The sequence below is a fragment of the Hemitrygon akajei genome, chromosome 19 (assembly GCF_048418815.1).
Source record: "Hemitrygon akajei chromosome 19, sHemAka1.3, whole genome shotgun sequence".
Taxonomy (NCBI): Eukaryota; Metazoa; Chordata; class Chondrichthyes; order Myliobatiformes; family Dasyatidae; genus Hemitrygon; species Hemitrygon akajei.
This window is the reverse complement of record NC_133142.1, coordinates 65112622-65131363: the sequence shown is the minus strand read 5'-3', so window position 1 is coordinate 65131363 and position 18742 is coordinate 65112622. Positions and strand designations below refer to the sequence as shown.

General features: G+C 39.9%; 1 protein-coding gene across 1 annotated transcript in view; it reads left to right on the top strand.

Annotated features, from left to right (window-relative positions):
• Positions 1-15205, top strand: part of mst1rb (macrophage stimulating 1 receptor b) — a 263381-nt gene extending 248176 nt beyond the window's left edge. The window contains exon 22 of the mRNA XM_073072657.1: positions 1123-15205. Coding sequence (XP_072928758.1) covers positions 1123-1330 — 208 coding nt within the window. The 3' untranslated portion in view covers positions 1331-15205. The remainder of the gene's footprint in view (positions 1-1122) is intronic.
• Positions 15206-18742: the final 3537 nt, after the last annotated feature.

Here is an 18742-nt window from a genome sequence, read left to right as displayed (position 1 = left end):
TAAAGTGAAAAAATAAAATAAATGAACAATAAATATTGAGAATGTGTGATGAAGCGTCCTTGAAAGTGAGTCCATAGGTTATGAGAACAGTTCAGTGTGCGGTTGAGTGAAGTTATCGCATGTGGTTCAAGATCCTAACGTTTGAGGAGTGATAACTGTTCCTGAACCTGGTGGTGTGAGTCCTGAGGCACCTGTGCCTTCTTCCTGATGGCAGCAGTCAGATGAATTCTCCATATTGATTTTCTAATATTTTACCAGTCATTTTAAATTGGTGCCCCTCAGTCAAGAGAAGTGATTGTTCCTATGAATTCGAGCAAGGCCCCTCATAACTTTGTTCCACAATAAAAACAGTCCATGCTTATTCAACCTTTCCTCACAGCTACAACTTGCAATTCCTGGAGAAGAGGAGAAATAGACATTTTAATGTTTATAGCTGTGTGTGTGCTAAGTCCTTTTCCCTTACTGGGGGATAGGCTGCCGGCAACAGCTCATCAGAGTCCTCAACCAATCTTTAAAGTTATCTGAGCTGTAGCCCGTCAAGGGAAGGGGTCTTCTGGGTTTTTACGAGATGGGGTGCAAGCCTGATGCCCAACCCTCCTCTTTTTGCAGCCGGGTTTGGGACCATGCATGGCAGAGTTAATGTTTATAGATGTAGTGTTTACATTTATAGATATAGTGCAGAAATTCTTGCATCTAATTCTATAAGCTTCAGTGCAAGGTTTGCAGAGTGGAAGCAGGATTGGAAAGATTAACGAACAAAGAAATGGGCTGGCTTGTTGGAAGTTCAAAGTTCAAAATTCAAAGTAAGTTGAAGCCTGCTTGAAGCAAGTTGGTACCTCAGACTGCTGAAATGAGGGATTAATGACATTAGTGAACTCTGCAGCCAGTTGATCAGCACAGATCTTTAATACTTGGCCAGGATCATTTCCACGGTTTCACCCTCACGAAGGATGTTCTCATGTCAGCCTCAGAGATTGAAATCACAGGGTCATCAGGAATTATGGGAGCTTTGAAGGTGCCTCCATGTTTTGACCCATAATACATGCTGCTATTTGAATGAGTCAGAAGCATAACAAACCGCGAGCCTGTTTTTAAACTTTAATCGGACTTTGTCTTGCACAGGTTTGATATCATGCTGCGCTGCTGGGATCCAAAGCCTGAACTGCGGCCGGTATTTACTGAACTCATCTGTGAAATTCAATCAGTTCAGTCCATGTTGAAAGGAGAACACTATATCAACTTACAAGTAAATTATGTGAACTTGCAGAACAACCAGCCTTACCCTGCAGTGGACACTACTGACGATGAACTGGACCTGGATTCAGAATGATTACGTCGTGCTGCACTTACTGAGAAATCTGTTTTGAACATATGACTTGAATTTCTGAGGGTACTGCTTTTTTTTAAACAGTGGAATTCATTCACTTGATTAAGGTACAACTAAGGTCAAGATGGAATGGCAGAGCAGACGTAATGGGCTGAATGGATTTACTCTGCTCCAATGTCTTATGGTCTTACAACTCGGGCTTATTTCTTTCCTTCCTCTGCTAAATCCTGTGGCCACCCCCAGCCAACTCAGTACTGAACAATGGCCGGTGGAGATGCAGTCAGTTATGGATTCTGTATTTGCATATTAAAGGGGAACGGCAACAGGTTTTGGCTGCACAACACAATATTGCCAAGAACTCTTGAGCGTGAGTGAGATCCAGTGACTGGAGAAACTTGCCTCAGGGATGAAAGACGCTAAAGGCCTATTGATAAGACAGGTGAGGAATGGAGCAATGACATCTCCAATCAGCTGTGGGTTTTCTGCCCAAGATAAGTAAAGTAATTGATTAAAGGCCATTCTGCAAACACAGAGTGCTGTAAACAAAAACATGAGGATTTTTTTTCACTTTGCCCCCTCAATAATTTCCAGTGACTGTATTTTGTTAACTATTAAGCAAATGCAGCAAGCAATGAAATCTCCACCAGGCACTACTCTCTCAATGGAGCATTTCACAGTTAGGATGCTTCAAGGTAAACAACATTATACTTTTGTTTCTACAATGAGCCACAAGGGACTCCTCTATTCTGACGTGCCTAATAAGCTACTTATTAATAAGGTATAACAAGGAATCTGCAAGTTTTGCAGGTAATGTGTCCTCCTGTTTGGCTAGAGTGATTGGAAACACTGCAGTTCCTCACCGATGCAACTGTGGCAACAGTCCCTAAACCTGGAAGGATAAAGCAAAAGCATACCACTGCATGCTCGTTCCCTTCCAAGTCACACTGACCATCCTGATTTAGGAATGCAATGCCATCTCTGGGTCTGAATCTTGGGGCCACTCTCTGTTGCCTGCCTGGAATTATTTCATCAGAAGGAACACAGTGGTTCACAGTCATCTTCTCAAGCATAATGAAGTGCAGGAAGTTAATGCTGGCCATGCCGTGTCCAGCCACCATTGTACTTCAAACTGAAGTAGTAAAGATGCTGCATTATGCTATTTGACACCATAGTCTTTTCCTTCTGCTTGCAAGGGAAGATTTAACCTTAGCTAATTTCCCCCTCCTCTTTCACTCACTCACATGAGGCATGAATCTCATCTTTTTCCCTTTATGAGCATCCAAGGCATCAGTGTAGGTTTGAAGTCATTGGCAGCACCCTGCATATCTGTCTCCACATTGATCATGAGGGTTAATTTGGCAGAAGGTGGGGTGCCCCTGCTCCTAGAACTCCATGAAGCACACAGAGGATAGCTCCTTCTGCTTAGGTTTATAATGCAGTTAATCCCCACTAGAGTAAACCTCCAAATTCACAACTGTCGGTTCAGGGCCATTTTGATTCAGATGTTGTGGGGATGGTGATAATATACCCTAATATTACTTTTTCTTTCTATCTCAACAAGGAGGAGATAAAGTGGGTGTGTCTGATGGATTATAGAAAAATGAGTGGTGGGGTTCAAACACTCTGGGAGTAGGCATACGAACAAGCGAGTACATATTGCTTTATGTCGGCAGGAGATGAGAAATACCACTTCTCTCTATTTTCATGGTCTTAGTTATCAGCCTGGGACAGAGCAGAGACTAGAGTCTGTGAACATACAACCTGTTATTTTTTATTGAAAGCAGGTGAGTTTTAAAATTTTATTTTTAAAACACAAATACATGCATTGCCTGTGGAGTTTGATTTCCAAACATATTCCTACAGATTCCTGACATCTCCTGTTGACCATCTGCCCTCCTGCTGGGGGAATCAAACTAACTGCTAAGATGCAAATTGTTAGCCTACCAACCAGTTACTAACTCTGAACAGCAGTCATTCTGAAAGAGGTGGCTGCAAGATAACCATTCAGTATTTCATTGTTATTCTGTGCGGCTTCTGACTTCAACTTCTATTGATCACTGAGTGAAAACATGTTTCTCAATATCTGTTTTTAAATCTATTTCTCATTTTATTTGGGATGGGTCAAATTGTAATTTCAGTGGATCTAGAGTAAGAATTCAAAACCCATCATGTTGGGTAAGTAAATAACTAGAATCAAAAGCATTTATAGTAAAATTGGGATAATTGTACAAATCCATATTATGTCCATTAGGGAAAGAAATCTATCACCCTCATTCTGACTGGTATGTGATTACAGATTCATAACAAGGTGTTCTATAAATGACCTTCGAACATCCACTCACTGGCTATTTTATCAGGTAGAGGAGTGAACCCAGTGTGGTCTTCTGCTGCTGTAGCCATTCATCATGCCAGTTCCATGAAAAAACATCCAGTGAGGGGTAGTTCTGTGAGTGAAAATGGCTTGTTAATGAGAGAGGCCAGAGGAGAATGGTTTGACTGGTTCAAGCTGACATGAAGGCAACAGTATCTGAACTAATCGTGTAATATGACACTGGTGTGCAGAAGAACATCTCTGAATGCACAACACGTTGATCCTTGAAGTGGATGGGCTACAGCAGCAGAATTGGATTTAACCTTTCTGATGTGGAGTTAATTTTGTTACTCTTTCCCACATATTTTTCAATAGGTATACAGTGGATTCTGCTTAATTGGTACACATCAGGACCTGTACACAAACACACTCAACACTGCTTAAAATCTGTTCTAAGCACAGTTTAGTGTCTAACAGCCATATCAGTGCAGATGACTGAGACTAGTTACAAACTGTTCAGTAGCATTCTTCTATCCCAATTAGAGCCCAGAATAAAGAAGGGAATCTTAGCTATTTTCTTAATTAGTTTTTGTTCTTTAGGAATTGTCCCAAATAAGTGGCTGTCCTGATTAACCAATGGCCCAATTGACTGGAATCCACTGTATTTTTGTGCCAGGATTTATGTTCTCATTTAATAAACAAAGAAAATCCCATTGTGTTTCAATCCTTCTCAGAGATATTCTGAATTTTGTTTTGGATATTTGTGAAGCGTTGATTTGCTAATCAAGCCCGTTAGACTGCCTTTAGCAAATCAATCTAAAAGGATACACTGAAATCCAGGTTGTTATTTCAAAGACGTTCTGCTTTCTGCAGACCAAACTGGATAATGATCTACACAAGGTGTTAGAAATAGATAAAAGAGGAAGTAATTTTTGTAAATGTTTTTCATGGGTTGAAGAAGTACAAAGTTAAGAGTGAGTAAGAAGTAATTTAAGCTGTTCAGATCGTAAATGTGGAAGAGAATTGTATTTAGAATTAAGCCTATCATTAGCTATAGAATTAGTAATCTAGTAATCAAGGTGTATAAATAGTACAAATTTCTAGTAAAATATGTACAGGTTGTTGTAATACAGCATTTATTTTTGTATATTTTTTGTATTTTTAAATTATAATACTAATTTTGAAATTGGACTACTTGAACGTTTAATGAACTTGTATCAAAATTCTTTATCAGCTGTTTAACAGAGAGAAATCAAGCTAAATTAACTAAGCCTGCAATTCGGTTTAAGGTAGTGGATATTAGACATGGTTTTATGTAGAGACGGCACTTGGATTCTACTGAAAAATTTCTTTTTTTTGGATCCTAAATATTATGCATCCAAAAAGTATTTTGAATAATTTCAAAGTTAAGTAACAATTTCCTGCGCCAGTCTTTGTTCGATTCTAGACTGAATGTTTATGAAATCATGTTGGCAGGAACAAATATTCCATGACCTCAAATAGCTGTCGCAATGTTTGCCTTTTATGAAGGGCAAGTACAAGTTTGGATCAAATGGTAGATAATGATTTCTGAGCCAGTCTCTGCAGAATGTGGCTGAAACCAGATTTTGCACCCAAGACTGTGACCTGAGAAGAAAATTAAAGAGTTTTGAAACATACTAGAGCACTGAATCTCCTCCTAAGTTTCAAAATCTGATTCCAAATTCTCCACTGTTGGTTCAGGGCTATTTTGATAACACTGGGTGTTGAGGTACTGATCTTCTAAAGGTGTTAGTAATACACCTACATTTTTCCCCTCTCTCTGCCTCAACAAGTAGCAGATAAGGTGGGTGTTGATAGGCATGTGTAAGAGGAAAGGCTGAAAATGCTCTGAGAACTGGCATACTTTAACAAGCCCATACTTTCCCTTTCTGTCAGAAGGAAATGTGAAATGCCACTATTATCTGTTTTCAAGGACTTGCTGGTTTGTTTCTCAATAGAATATAGAGTAGAGATCAGCTGAATTGTTGATTTGAGAGATTATTAAAAGAAAAGGGGATAGATATAGGAAACACTTCAGATTAATATGTGGAGATTAGCACTTTAATATGCTTGTGGCAGCATTGTTGTTAGGTGACTGGACTAGCAGCCAGAGTTTGGCCTGTTCATACAATGACGTGAGTACAAGTCCTGCCAAGACAAATGAGGAATTTACTTTCAGTGTTTATCTGAACAGATTTGTTTACACAAATCTGAGTGTAAAGCTGATTAAAGTAGTAGACAGTTTGAAACACATGATTCTAAAAATCATATGATTCTATTTGGGGTACCATGGTAGCATAGTGGTTAGAATCATGTTCTGAGCGGAGTTCAGAGTTCAATTCCAACGTCATCTGTAAGGAGCTTGTATATTCTTCCTGTATCTGCGTGAGCACAGGACATAGTTTTCGAGAACCTAATAAGCAGCATTTATTACACAGCGGCTGGTAGATATATGGAACTAACTGCAAGAGGAAGTGGTTGAGGCAGGTACATTAGATACATTATGAAATATGTGGATGACAAGAGCTTAGAAGAATATCAGCCATGTGTTAGTAAATGGAATTAGCTTAAATCTATATCTTGGTTTTCATGGATACATGTAGGCCAAAAGACCTCTTTTATATGCTGTACAATGCTATGATTCTTATCTAATCTGCCTTGTCTTTGAATATAAGAACATAAGAAAAGAGAGAATTTGGGCCATAATCCTGCCCCGCAATTCAGCATCATCACGGATGATCTGCTGCAAGTTTCTTTTGGGGACATAAGACCTAAGAGCAGAATTAGGCTATTCAGCCTGTTGAGTCTGCCCCACTATTGCATCATGGCTGATCCCAGATCATATTCAATCCCAAATACCTGCCCACCCACCATATCCCTTGATGCCCCAACCAAACATGTATCTATTGACTTCTGCTTTACATATACCCATAGACTTGGCCTCCACCACAGTTTGTGGCAGAGCATTCCACAGATTCACCACTCTGGCTAAAAAAAATTCTTCCTTACTTCCATTCTAAAAGGTCACCCCTCAATTCTTAAGGCTGTGTGCCCTCTAGTTCTGGATATCCCCACCTCAAGAAACAGCCTCTCCACATCCGTTTCATCTAGTTGTTTTAACATTCAGTAGGTTTCATTGAGATCCCCCCACATTCTTCTAAATGCCAGTAAGTACAGACCCAAAGCTGCCAACTGCTCCTCATATGTTAGCCTCTTCATTCCTGGAATCATCCTCGTGAACCTCCAATGACAATATATCCTTTCTGAGATAAAGGGCCCAAAACTGTTGACAATACTCCCAAGTGTGACCTGACCAATGTCTTATAAAGCTTCAGCATTATCTCCTTGTTTTTATATTCTATAAATGCCACCTTTACCACAGACTCAACCAGTAAATTAACCTTTTGGGAGTCTTGCACGAGGACTTCTAAGTCCTTCTATACCTCTGATGTTTGAACCTTCTCCCCATTTAGATAATAGTCTGCACCATTGTTCCTTTTACCAAAATGCATTATCATACATTTCCCAACACTGTGTTCCATCTGCCACTTCTTTGCCCATTCTTCCAATTTGTCTAAGTCCTGCTACAATCATAAGCCCATAAGATATAGGAGCAGAAGTAGGCAATTCAGCCTATGAGACTGCTCTGCCACTCAATCATGGGCTGATCCAATTATTCCAGTCATCCCCAATCTCCTGCCTTCTCCCCATACCCTTTGATGCCCTGGCTAATCAAGAACCTATCTATCTCTGCCTTAAATGCATCCAGTGACTTGGCCTCCACAGCCACTTGTGGCTACAAATTCCACAGATTTACCAGCCTCTGACTAAAGTAATTTATCTGCATCTCTTTTTTAAATGGACGTTCTTCATTCCTGAAGTTGTGCTCTCTTGTCCTGGACTCCCCTACTATGGGAAGTAACTTTCACATTGCTTCCTCAGCACTACCTACCCATCCACCTATCTTCATACCTAATACTGTCCCCTGAAGAACACTACTGGTCACTGGCAGCCAACTAGAAAAGGCCCCCTTTATTCCCACTCACTGCCTCTTGTCTGTCAGCCATTCGTCTATCCATGCCAGTAACACCATGGGATTTTATCTTGTTAAGCAGCTTCACGTGAGGCACATTATCAAATGCCTTCTGAAAATAATGATGGAAAAATGGATGATAGAAATATGAAGGGCTATGTTGAAGGAAGGATTAAATTGATTTTAGAGGAGGCTAGAAGGTCAGCACAGCATCATTGCCTGAAGGGCCAGTACTATACTGTTTTATGTTCTACGTTTTTTAATTCCTGTGTTAAGCCTCCATGACACTCAATTCCCTCAACTTTCGGAAATATATCTAACTCCTCTTTAATTTCCACCCCCCCCCCATAAAATAGTCTCCACAATCCTCCAAGATAGAGTGTCACAGAGATTCTGCAATTCCTGCACACCTCACTTTCAAATGATTGCCCCATCTTGAAGGGTCATTCCAAACATAATTACATCAAATCATTGCCATAGATAGCTGTGGAGACCAAGTCTTTGGGTATATATAAAGAGGAGGTTGATAGGTTCTTGATTAGTCAGAGTCTCAAAGGTTACAGAGAGAAGGCTAGAGAACTGGGTTGAGAGGGATAATAAGTCAGCCATAATTGATTGGTGGAACAGACTTGATGAGCTGAATGGCTTCATTTGGCTCCTATATCTTATGGTCTTATAATAACAGGATGCAGAATCTGGTGTTACAGTTACAGAGAAAATGCAGTAGTGGTCGACAAAGTGAAAAGGTCACAACAAGGTAGACTGAGAGTTCAGGAGGTCGGGGTCCATGATTATACTGGCAGTGAGAAAGGTAGAATCACTGAGAGCAGGCTGGTTTGCGTGGAAGTCCGGGCTATGTTCACATCTCTACACAACTTCTCACGGTCTTGAGCAGAGCAGCTGCCATGCCAAACTATAATGCAAGCAGATCAGATGTTTGCTGTGGTGCGTCATTGGGAAGATGTCAAATATCATAGGCAAGGTTTCCCACATCTTGTGAATTATTGAATAAAAATATAACACCCGTGTAAACTGTAAAACTGCATTGCCCGTTTCCCTAGACAAAGTAATGAATGAGCCTTCCTTTGATTTACCACTTGCTCGTTAAAGTATGCATTGTCTGTTTGGTCTACGTGTGAATCAGGCAGTTCAGATGATTAGTACTATGTTACCCTGTAGACCCCTGTTGTTATTCTGTAGCCCATGTTAGTCTGCTCTAATGCCTATGGCAGTGGGTTTACCCAACATAACACATAGTTGCCTCAGCAAAATAAAGTTTCCCATCTCTATAAATAGCATTCACTTTTGTGTATTACGGCAGAATGTCCATATATACAACATTTTATTTGGAACCATAGGATGGGCAAAGACAAGCTTGGATACTGGAAACAACATTCAGGGAAGAGAGAGAGGCAAGGAGGTGTAGCTTTGCTGGCTTCAGGGGTGGTTGGCACTGGACGAATGATTAACTTGGAAAATGCTTCTCCAGAATCATATCACTCAGAGTTAGACAAACTCATTTCTGAAGATGCTGGGATTTTTGCTGGAAACAGACAAAATGCAGGAGGAACTCAGCAGGTCTAATGGCATGTATGGAGAGGACTAAAGAGTCAACGTTTCTGGCCGAGACCCTTCAATGGGACTGGAAAGAGAAGGGGTCAGATGCCGGAATAAGGTGGGAAGTGTGTGTAAGTCAGAGAATTGTGAGGTGGAGGGAGACTGCAGAGACTGGAAGGGATGGTTTGAAAGGCGTGTTCAGTATGAAAGGGGTTGGGGGACACTGGGATCAGAGGAGCTGTTCTGCCACAGGTCATAATAACATAATGTGCTAACTGGAAGAGCTGACACATATCCTGCATTTAGTTGGGTTTATGCCAAGTGCAACATTTATACCATTAGTGAGGTTTGGAGCAACTCTGATCCAGATATAATTATGTCATTCTACTGTGAGTGTGGGTGGAATTTCCTTCTACAGTCGGGTTCGAACAGCACAAGTAACACTGCCACCTCGTGCTTTGTAATTCTGAAAGGATTTTGTATAAAGCTTCCTGCAGCCAATGATAAGGGTAGGATTCAGTCCATTTGAATTAAAACCAGAGCTACTAGGCCCATTGCCAGCAGAAAAAAATCATTAAATATTTTGATTCTCACTGAGCTCAAGTTGAAAACGAATAAACAAATCTTCAGCAAGCTTGGCACAGTGGGAGACTTGAAGAGAAATCCACTTTACCTCTGGGAGTTTTGGAAGAAGCTTTTGGTAGTGAAGAAGAGACATAGTCATCCTGGCTACAGATGTTCATGGTGTATAGTGCTGTGTTCAAATAGAATCCTCGTAGACAATAAGACAGTACTAGCAACAACATCTGTTTTCAGCAGATGGTACTAGATCTAGCTTGGGTAGCATTACAGATAGAAGTATTTTTGTAGCATACAGTACTGTGCAAAAATCTTGGGAACATATGTCTAGCTAGGGTGCCTAAGACCTTTACACGGTACTATATTGTCATGGAGTGGAGAAGCGAGTTTTTAAGCCTGGCGGTAACAAACAATGAGTGTTACCTGAATCATATCTGAATCAGCTTTATCACCACTCACATATGTCATGAAATTTATTTATTTCTTGTGGCAGCAATACAGTGCAATACATAAAATTACTACACAGTACTGTGTCAAAGTCTTAGGTACCCTAGCTTGATCGCAAAGGAAATTACAGTGCCATAGTAGTATTACAAGTGCACAGATATAAAAATATTGGAAAAGTTAGAAAGAATAAAAAAATGTCACCTCTAACAGGAGGGATCATCACTTCCTTGGCTATAGGTTCACTCATTATAGAGCCTAATGGCCAAGGGTAAGAATGACTTCTTTGGAGGAGCACAGTTGTCTTAGTCTATTACTGAAAGCGCTCCTCTGTTCAGTCAAAGTGGTATGCAGAGGGTGAGAAACATTGTCCAGAATTGCCAGGATCCTCCACAGCATCCTCTGTTCTACCATACCCTCCAGTGTGTCCAGTTTGACCCCTACATCAGAGCCAGCCTTTCTAGTCAACACACCACCTCGTAGAAGATTGTACTGGTGACAAAAGACTGGTGTGTATATATATATATACACCCCTAAAAAAATTTTGCACAGTACTGTAGCTTTTTAATGAATTGGACCTTCTGTGCAATGAGATCGATGCTGACTGCAAGCTAAGCTATTTGCCGTTCCGAGGATGCTGGTGAGGTGGGCAGAGGAGGCTCGAAGAAGTCAGGCCAGCTTAATGCGGTGAAACAGAAGAGGAATGGCGAATATATGAGAGCGTTTAAGGAAAATGAAAGAACACTGTTAAGACCTCTAATAGATGGCTGTATTAATGTGATCTGATTATTAGCTACTGATGTTCATTTTAATCTCACTTAGTGGCAGTAATGTAGGTAACTTTAACCCAGAATTGTTTCAGGCTAACAATTAAAATTTATTTGACATGACTGGTTGAGATTATGGAGGGAGGCACATAATGATTGTAGAAGCGATACTGCTGCTGAACTGGTGACATTAAGTAAATTGACATCAACATTTAGGACAGTTTTATTCCTCTTGGTGAAAACACCATATAACATTAAAACAGCCAAACTGTGCTTATTCCCAAATCAGACAATCCAATAATGCTACAACTTAATCAGTAACTTGAGGCCAATTACCACTGGTTCAATTTTGCTCAAGTTGTTTACAGATATTTTAGTTGGAGGACTGGCAGATGTAGTCATCATTAGAAACAGAACAGCAAACAGAAAGGATTTTCAGTGGTGAGTCCCAGTTCCATACAATCAAAATATTGTAAATTTTATAAAACTTAACCCGGGGCCAAGAGAAATATAAAAATTAATGCTATGCCTTTTCTAAACCTTGCCAAGGTATTTGATTCTGAGAGTTTATTAGGTTATTACAAACGCTCTTGGTCTGATGGATATGGGTAGACATTTTATTGACCTAATATTCTAATCACACCATCAGGATTAAACTTATCAGAGCAGAAATTAGACCTATCACAGGGAAGAGGGGTGTGAAGAAGTGTGACCTGATTTGTATGTAATATTATTGTGGACATTTAATTATATTCATGAGAAAGTGAGAATTGCAGAGATACTTGGATAGATGATAGAGCACATTTTACTGCCCTGGTTTTCATGGGTCTTGTAATTATTTTGTCACAAGGATATCTATAAAACTCTTAAAATCATGGAACAACTGCTCTTGAGATCTTGGGTCTTGATATCAATCTGAGCAAAGATAATAATAAAAAAATGGGCAATCAACATTTAAGATTGGATTTCATTGCTGTAGCTCATTTGACCTGTCCATAGGTTGCATAGGTGATGTTTTAATAGGTGAGTCAAAGAGCTATCCCTGAATTTCTGAAAAGATTGAACACCATGCAGGAGCTAGGAGTTTTTTTAAAACCTCATTTTTATTACCTATTAATTTTCAGACTTTAAGATATGGAGCAGAATTAGGCCACTTGGCCTGTCGAATTTACTTCATCATTAAGAAAGGAGTTTTGAAATACTTTGGTCACATTGGATGATATTGGGAATTTTGTTACGTTTTAAAACCCTCCTAGTTGTATCAATAATGGCATCAATATTCGATGGTGGGGGTGAGGATCTTGGTTGTCTAACTTGGAGGTCCAAATCTCCTTGCAATAAGTAGGAAGGTGAAGGAATTTTTTCTGATTTGTGATGGTGCCCATATCTGTTTAGAGAATAAAGAATCTAAATTGCTTGAAGAGAGATTTAGTTAATGAAGATTTGGATGTTGATGGAGCTGGAGAGGGTTTTGGTAGGAATATTAGTGATTGGAAAAACAGGGAATTTGTTACTTGTGTTGATCTGCTGCACTGGGAAGGATTTTAAAAGTACCACAAGCCTGAGGAATTCGGTAAAATGTATATAATCTGATTTTGTTGAATGTCTTGCTTTGAAGGACAAATATTTGCCCCACAAAGGGTGATCTTGCCTCTGGCTTGACCAAGCATGGACAAGGTATGTCAATGCTGCTACTAGGCTACTAAAACTCTGGGCCATTTTCCTAGGTGATGTTGGAATGAGATGGATCCCCTGATCAAGAGACATATCACGCTGCTTGAGCAGCGATCTAGCAAGCTTTCTCAAGGTAGATGGATCTTTTTTTTTAAGAAGTTCATGCTTTTAAGACAATGCTGGGATTTTAGCAAGAATAACTAGCAATTATGGATGTCATGGTACAATTCGAAAATAATTCCTGTGGTAAAGCCTTTATTGAAATAGCATCAAAATATTTGCATCAGGAGAGACTGCATTGTGTAGTCAATGAGTTTCTTTAGATTTGTGATGGGTGTTTGGTGAAAGCAGTTCCCAGACGAGGATTTTTGCTGAGATTCTTGAGGGTCTGGACATGTAAGGATTTTCCTCCCTTATTTCAAGGATTTGGCTTTAAGGAACAGCTGATATTTTAAATTATTTTACAGATTTTAAATTTGGTGGTGGTTCTTTTGGCATTTTTAAGTTGCCAATTGTTTAACGTATCTTTTTAAATGGTGTAGTCGAGCATTTACCCTTCCACAGCCTAATGTCTCATTTTCAGTGTTTAATGTGGCTCTCCCAAAGTGATCAAACTTAAATTCCCACAGATACAGGCATACAAAATTATGAGGCATATAGATAGGGTTAATGCAGGCAGGCTTTTTGTACTGAGATTAGGTGAAACTTCAGCTAGAGGTTAAGGGTGAAAGGTGAAATATTTAAAGGGAACCAGAAGGGGATCTTCTTCACTCAGAGGGTGGTGCAAGCGTTGAATGAGCTGTCAGCAGAAGTGGTGGAAGCAGGTTTGATATTAAATAAGAAATCATTTGATAGAAGTTTAGATAAGAACATGGACGTCAGGGATATGGAGGATTATGGTCCAGATGCTTCAATGGGACTAGCCAGAATAATAGTTTGGCATGGACTAGATAGGCCAAAAGACCTGTTTCTGAGTTGTGGTCCTCTATGACACTAGATCCCATGGGTGAGTTAATGAAGGTAAACATGAAAATGTTAAAATTGAGAATTTTCTTGGTTAGCAAGCACAGGAGACCATGGTGGGTGAAAAGAGAACAGATGTGAGTAAAGCAACCAACAATCTGTGGGAGGAATTCGGTTGCTTGACTAGCCCCTGTAGGGGTAGGGATGTGGGGGTCGTGTTTCAGGTCAAAACCTGCATCAGGACCTGAGACCTCACACTGATGCTGCCCCACCTATTGCGTTCTTCCAACAGGCTGTTTGTAGTTCCAGATGCCAACATCTCTTGTGTCTCCTGATTGTGAGTTAACCTCCTTTTGCCCTGTGATTCTACAAAATCAATGTGCCCCTTAAATTGAGGCTTCTTATGGTGCTTTGATTTCCTTGTTGGTGACTATGTCTTTGTCAATCCAAGGTCCTAATGCTTGGAAACCCTTCCTCTGACTGAGCGCCCTCCTCCATGGCACCTTGCTCTGAGATATTTTTTCTGAAACCTTGTTCTTTTATCAAGTTTTTCCTCACCAGAAGTATATTAAACTGTTATTGTGCATAAAAGAACTACATAAAATACAAGCAGATAATCTAAGAATTAAGCAGTTTGATCCAAGAATAGACTGGACCTGCCATTAGTAAGGCATTGAACAAATTTGACACCCTATCTCCAGCAAAGCCCACTGGGTTGGGCGTAGGGCCTTAGAAACATCTGGGCCAGCCTTCATCAGGGCTGGTGAAGGATTTCAGCCAGAAACTTTGACTGTTTATTCCTTTCCATATATGCTGTCTAACCTGCTGAGTTCTTCCAGTATTGTGTGAGTTTCTCTGCGATATTTGAAGATCCTTCCATTTCTTTTATATCTAAATTAAATCCTAGTATCTGGAATGAAAGGCTCTGCATACAACAGTGGAAGCAGAAATCTCAACAGGCAGCAAGAACATCCTTTTGGGAGTATGAATTTATGCAGGTAGAGATCTTTTCCAGGGCTACGGATTGAGATGAAAATAATTTCTATATTTCAGATAAACCTAGAATAGTGAATGAAGGGGAAAAGCATTGTGAATATTTACTCATCTGGAAATCGAGGTCTAAGATTAGACCTGCTTCACTCTAAGAACCTTTAGTTGACTTAATGCCCAGAAAGTGTAAGCTATATTCTAAAAAAGGAAAAACGATTCAAACGGATCCCTGTTCAAACTAACGTAGGCAGGTCTGACAGAATAGAAAATGTCAAATAGGATAGTGTTTTTTTGATAAAGTTATGTTAAAAGTTAGAGTTACAAAATAAAATTGCTGGTGTTGGTGAAATAAAATTTGCTTTAATTCTCAGCTTTAGACACAGGGGTATTTGTGATGACATGTACAGTACATACAGAGGTGTACCACTGTGTGGCAGTGCACTGATTCTCATCAATGTGATTGCATGATTTTTTTAAAGCTATGTATATATTTCAATAAATAAAATGAGTTGTTTGATATTAAAGCTGTTGATTTTTGAGTTGATGTTGTCTGTGGATTTTGTTCCAAACTTCACATATTCAAACTAAGAGACATAGTTATGAGTACAAAGTTCAAAGTAAATTTATTATCAAAACATATATATGTCACCATGTACAACCCTGAGATTAATTTTCTAGTGGGCATTCACAAATACACGAAACACAATAGAATCATTGAAAGTCCACACCCAACAGAATGGATACCCAACCAATGTGCAAAAGACAACAAAGACCAAAATTACGTAGTGTCTTACAAACACAAACACTCAAACAAACAAGCAAGCAATAAATATTGAGAACATGAGATGAAAATTAATGAGATGAGATTGTAAGATTTTCTGTTCATTTTTTTCCCCTTACTTTAGTCTTTGCTGTGAACCTAGCTCCGAATACAGAATTACCTTGAATATGCATTGTTACACAGCATGGAAACAGACTCTTTAGCCCGGTGTCCATATTGGTCAATAGGCACCAACTCACACTAATCATATTTATCCTCTCTCATCCCTTCCCTCCAATTCACCTACCGCAGCTTCCACTTAGGCAGGAGGCAATTACAGCAGTTAGTTACCATACCATTCAATATCTTTAGGATGTGAGAGGAAAGTAGAGCACCCAGAGGAAAGCAGTGAGAATATGCAAATTCTGCTCAAGATCAGGTTCAAACATTGGTCCTTAGAAACACACACAAAATGCTGGAGGAACTTGGCAGGTCAGACAACATCTATGAAAAAGAATGAACAGTTGATGTTTCAGGTTGAGACCTTACATCTGAGTTTCCAGCATCTACAGATTTTCTTGTGTTTGTGATGGTCCTTTGGCTCATATCTCTTCCCTATTCTGATGTTTGGTCTCAACAACAAATGAACCTTTTGACCATGTCTGCATGCTTTTATGCATTAAGTTACTGCCATATGATTAGATATTTGCATTAATGAGAATGGGCACAGGTGAATCTAATAAAGTTGCCACTGAGCGTATAAAACAATGAAACGTACAGAGCCTTTTAACATTATTCAGCACACAACCCTTTGTTCAAATGCATGAGTATTACAACCAGGGATTTTGATCAATTTAACTGAGAATTTTTATTTATGAAGTGCATGCTCATTTTTACCAGTAAAGCCCAAAATGGACAATTGTAAAGCATGAAAAACTAAAAGTTCAAAAACTGAAATGTCAGCAGTTCAAAAGTATTTACCCCCCTTTTGCTCAGTTGTTACTTCTTGCAAAATTTCTCAAACTATGGCAGGTTAGATGGGTAGGAGCTGTGGACAGCAATCTTGAGGTTTTGCCAGAGATGTTCAATTGGGTTGAAGTCAGGGCTCTGACTGGACCACTCAAGGACATCGATTTTCTTCATTTGAAGCCACTCCATGGTTGCTTTGACAGTGTCATTGTCTTGCTGAAAGATGAACTTTCTCCCCAGTTTAAGCTTTCTAGCAGAGGGTAGAAGGTTTTTATCCAGGATTTCTCTGTATTTAGCAGCATTCATCTTTTCATCAATCCTGACCAGAATTCTAGTGCCTGCTGCTGAAAAACATCCTCATAGTATGATGCTATCGCCACCATATTTTATAGCAGGGATGTTGTAACCTGGCTGATGCGCAGTATTAGATTTATGCCACATGTACTCCTTAGTGTTGAGGCCCAAGAGTTCTATTTTAGTTTCATCTGACCACAAGACATTCTTCCATGTCTTTACAGTATCTTCTAAGTGTTGCTTTGCAAAGTTTTTATGGGCAAGGATATGCCCTTTTTTTGGTCAGTGCTTCTTTCATTCCACTCTTCCATAAATACTCCTTTAGTGCAAGGTCTCAGAGATTGTGGAGCTATGAACTTCATCTCCAGTTGCAGCCACTGACTTCTGCAGCACAATCAAAATGATTGTTGGTGTCACAGTGGCCTCGCTTACAAATGCCATTCTTCTCTGGTGACTAAGTTTAGAGGGATGGCCTGACCTTGGCAGTATGACTGTGATTTCATATTTTTCAGCTTTTTCCTGGTGGACTGCACTGAGCTCTGAAGTATGCTTAGTGCCTCTTGATTTGTGCTTCTCTTTTATCACTTTCCTGACTTGCCTTTTGTTTTCATTTTGGTTTGGTCTATTGTAAACATACCATACTGTTGGACCTTACGGTGGGGGTGGGGGGGGGGGGGTATTTATTCTCAAGAATTCCTTCAAAACAGGTGATCCTCCAATTTTCTACAACAAATTGGGTGAGTTGGTAAGGTAATGTACAGTACTGGCCCTGATGAAAGTTAGCATAGTAATTACAAAAGGGATGAATACATTTTCAGCAGCATCATTTTTAGTAAATTGTTGACAGGTTTTGGAATTTTTCTTTTGATTTGACATGATGCACAAAGTTTTGTAGATTAGCTCAAAAATCCTACTTCAATATATTTTAAATTTAGAAAATGAGGCAGTAAAATGTGAAAATGGGTGTGGGGCTGAATACTTTTTCAAGACACTCTATTGGTTTATTATTGTCACATGTACACAAGATACAATGCAAAGCTTGTCTTGCATACAGTTCATACAGATCAAACCATGACACAGTGCATTGAGGGTAGGACAAGATAAAACAAGGAAAATACAGAATAAAGTGTAAAAGCTACCAATAAAGTAATCTGTATTCTCATAAAGAGAAAGTGATTTCAAACTGAGCCCCATTTAACGTAAAACTAAGCTGATCTCTGTTGGTTGGGGTCAACCATAGATGTTGTGTCCTAGCTGTCTATGTGATATGCAAGCCAGGACAGTATGATATGGAGAGCAAGCTGTTGCCCATGCAATAGACTTTTCCCTCTCCATGGAGCTGATGAGTTCAAAGGAATGGCCAGGGACTGATACAGTTTGGCACCAATGTCATCAAGAGTTGCCAGTCAGCATTGAACTCAAAGTAGGACTGCATTAGGGACTCCAGCTCCAGATTTTTCTTTGGGGTTTACTCCTGAAGCCTTCCCTGTGAGTGGGTATAGCCACAGGGCAGTGAAGGTTTGAGATCTGATTTTTCCTTCTAGATGAGCTACCAACCATGGCTGAATCAGCTCAATCTGACAATGCAAAATGCCAACTTAGGATACTATTTTTTTGATATAGTTTATTAAAAGTTTGAATGCAGCTAAACAATAAAATGCAAGATTGTAGCGATGTGCTACACACAGCGCTGGAATAATGACACGCAGTCGGTAAGTCATTTTGAAACTAGTTTATTCAAACTTCGCGGTGCTGGCATTTAAATCCCTAGCGTCCACCCTCTCCGGGCGGAAATGACGTCAGAGGTGCATTACCAAAGTCTCCCCCTGCGCGCTGGCTATTTGTGAGCCAGTTCGCCTGCGCAGAAAGTGGGTCGCCACATAACCCCCTTCCCCCCCAGAACTGGTGATACACCCCCCAATGTCCACAGTCTGGATCAGCCTCTGCGCCGCGGTGCCTGAACCTCGACCGGCTACGCCAAGTCCACATGGGCTGGTTTGAGTCGGTCCACCGTGAAAACCTCCTCTCTCCCCCCAATGTCCAGAACGTATGT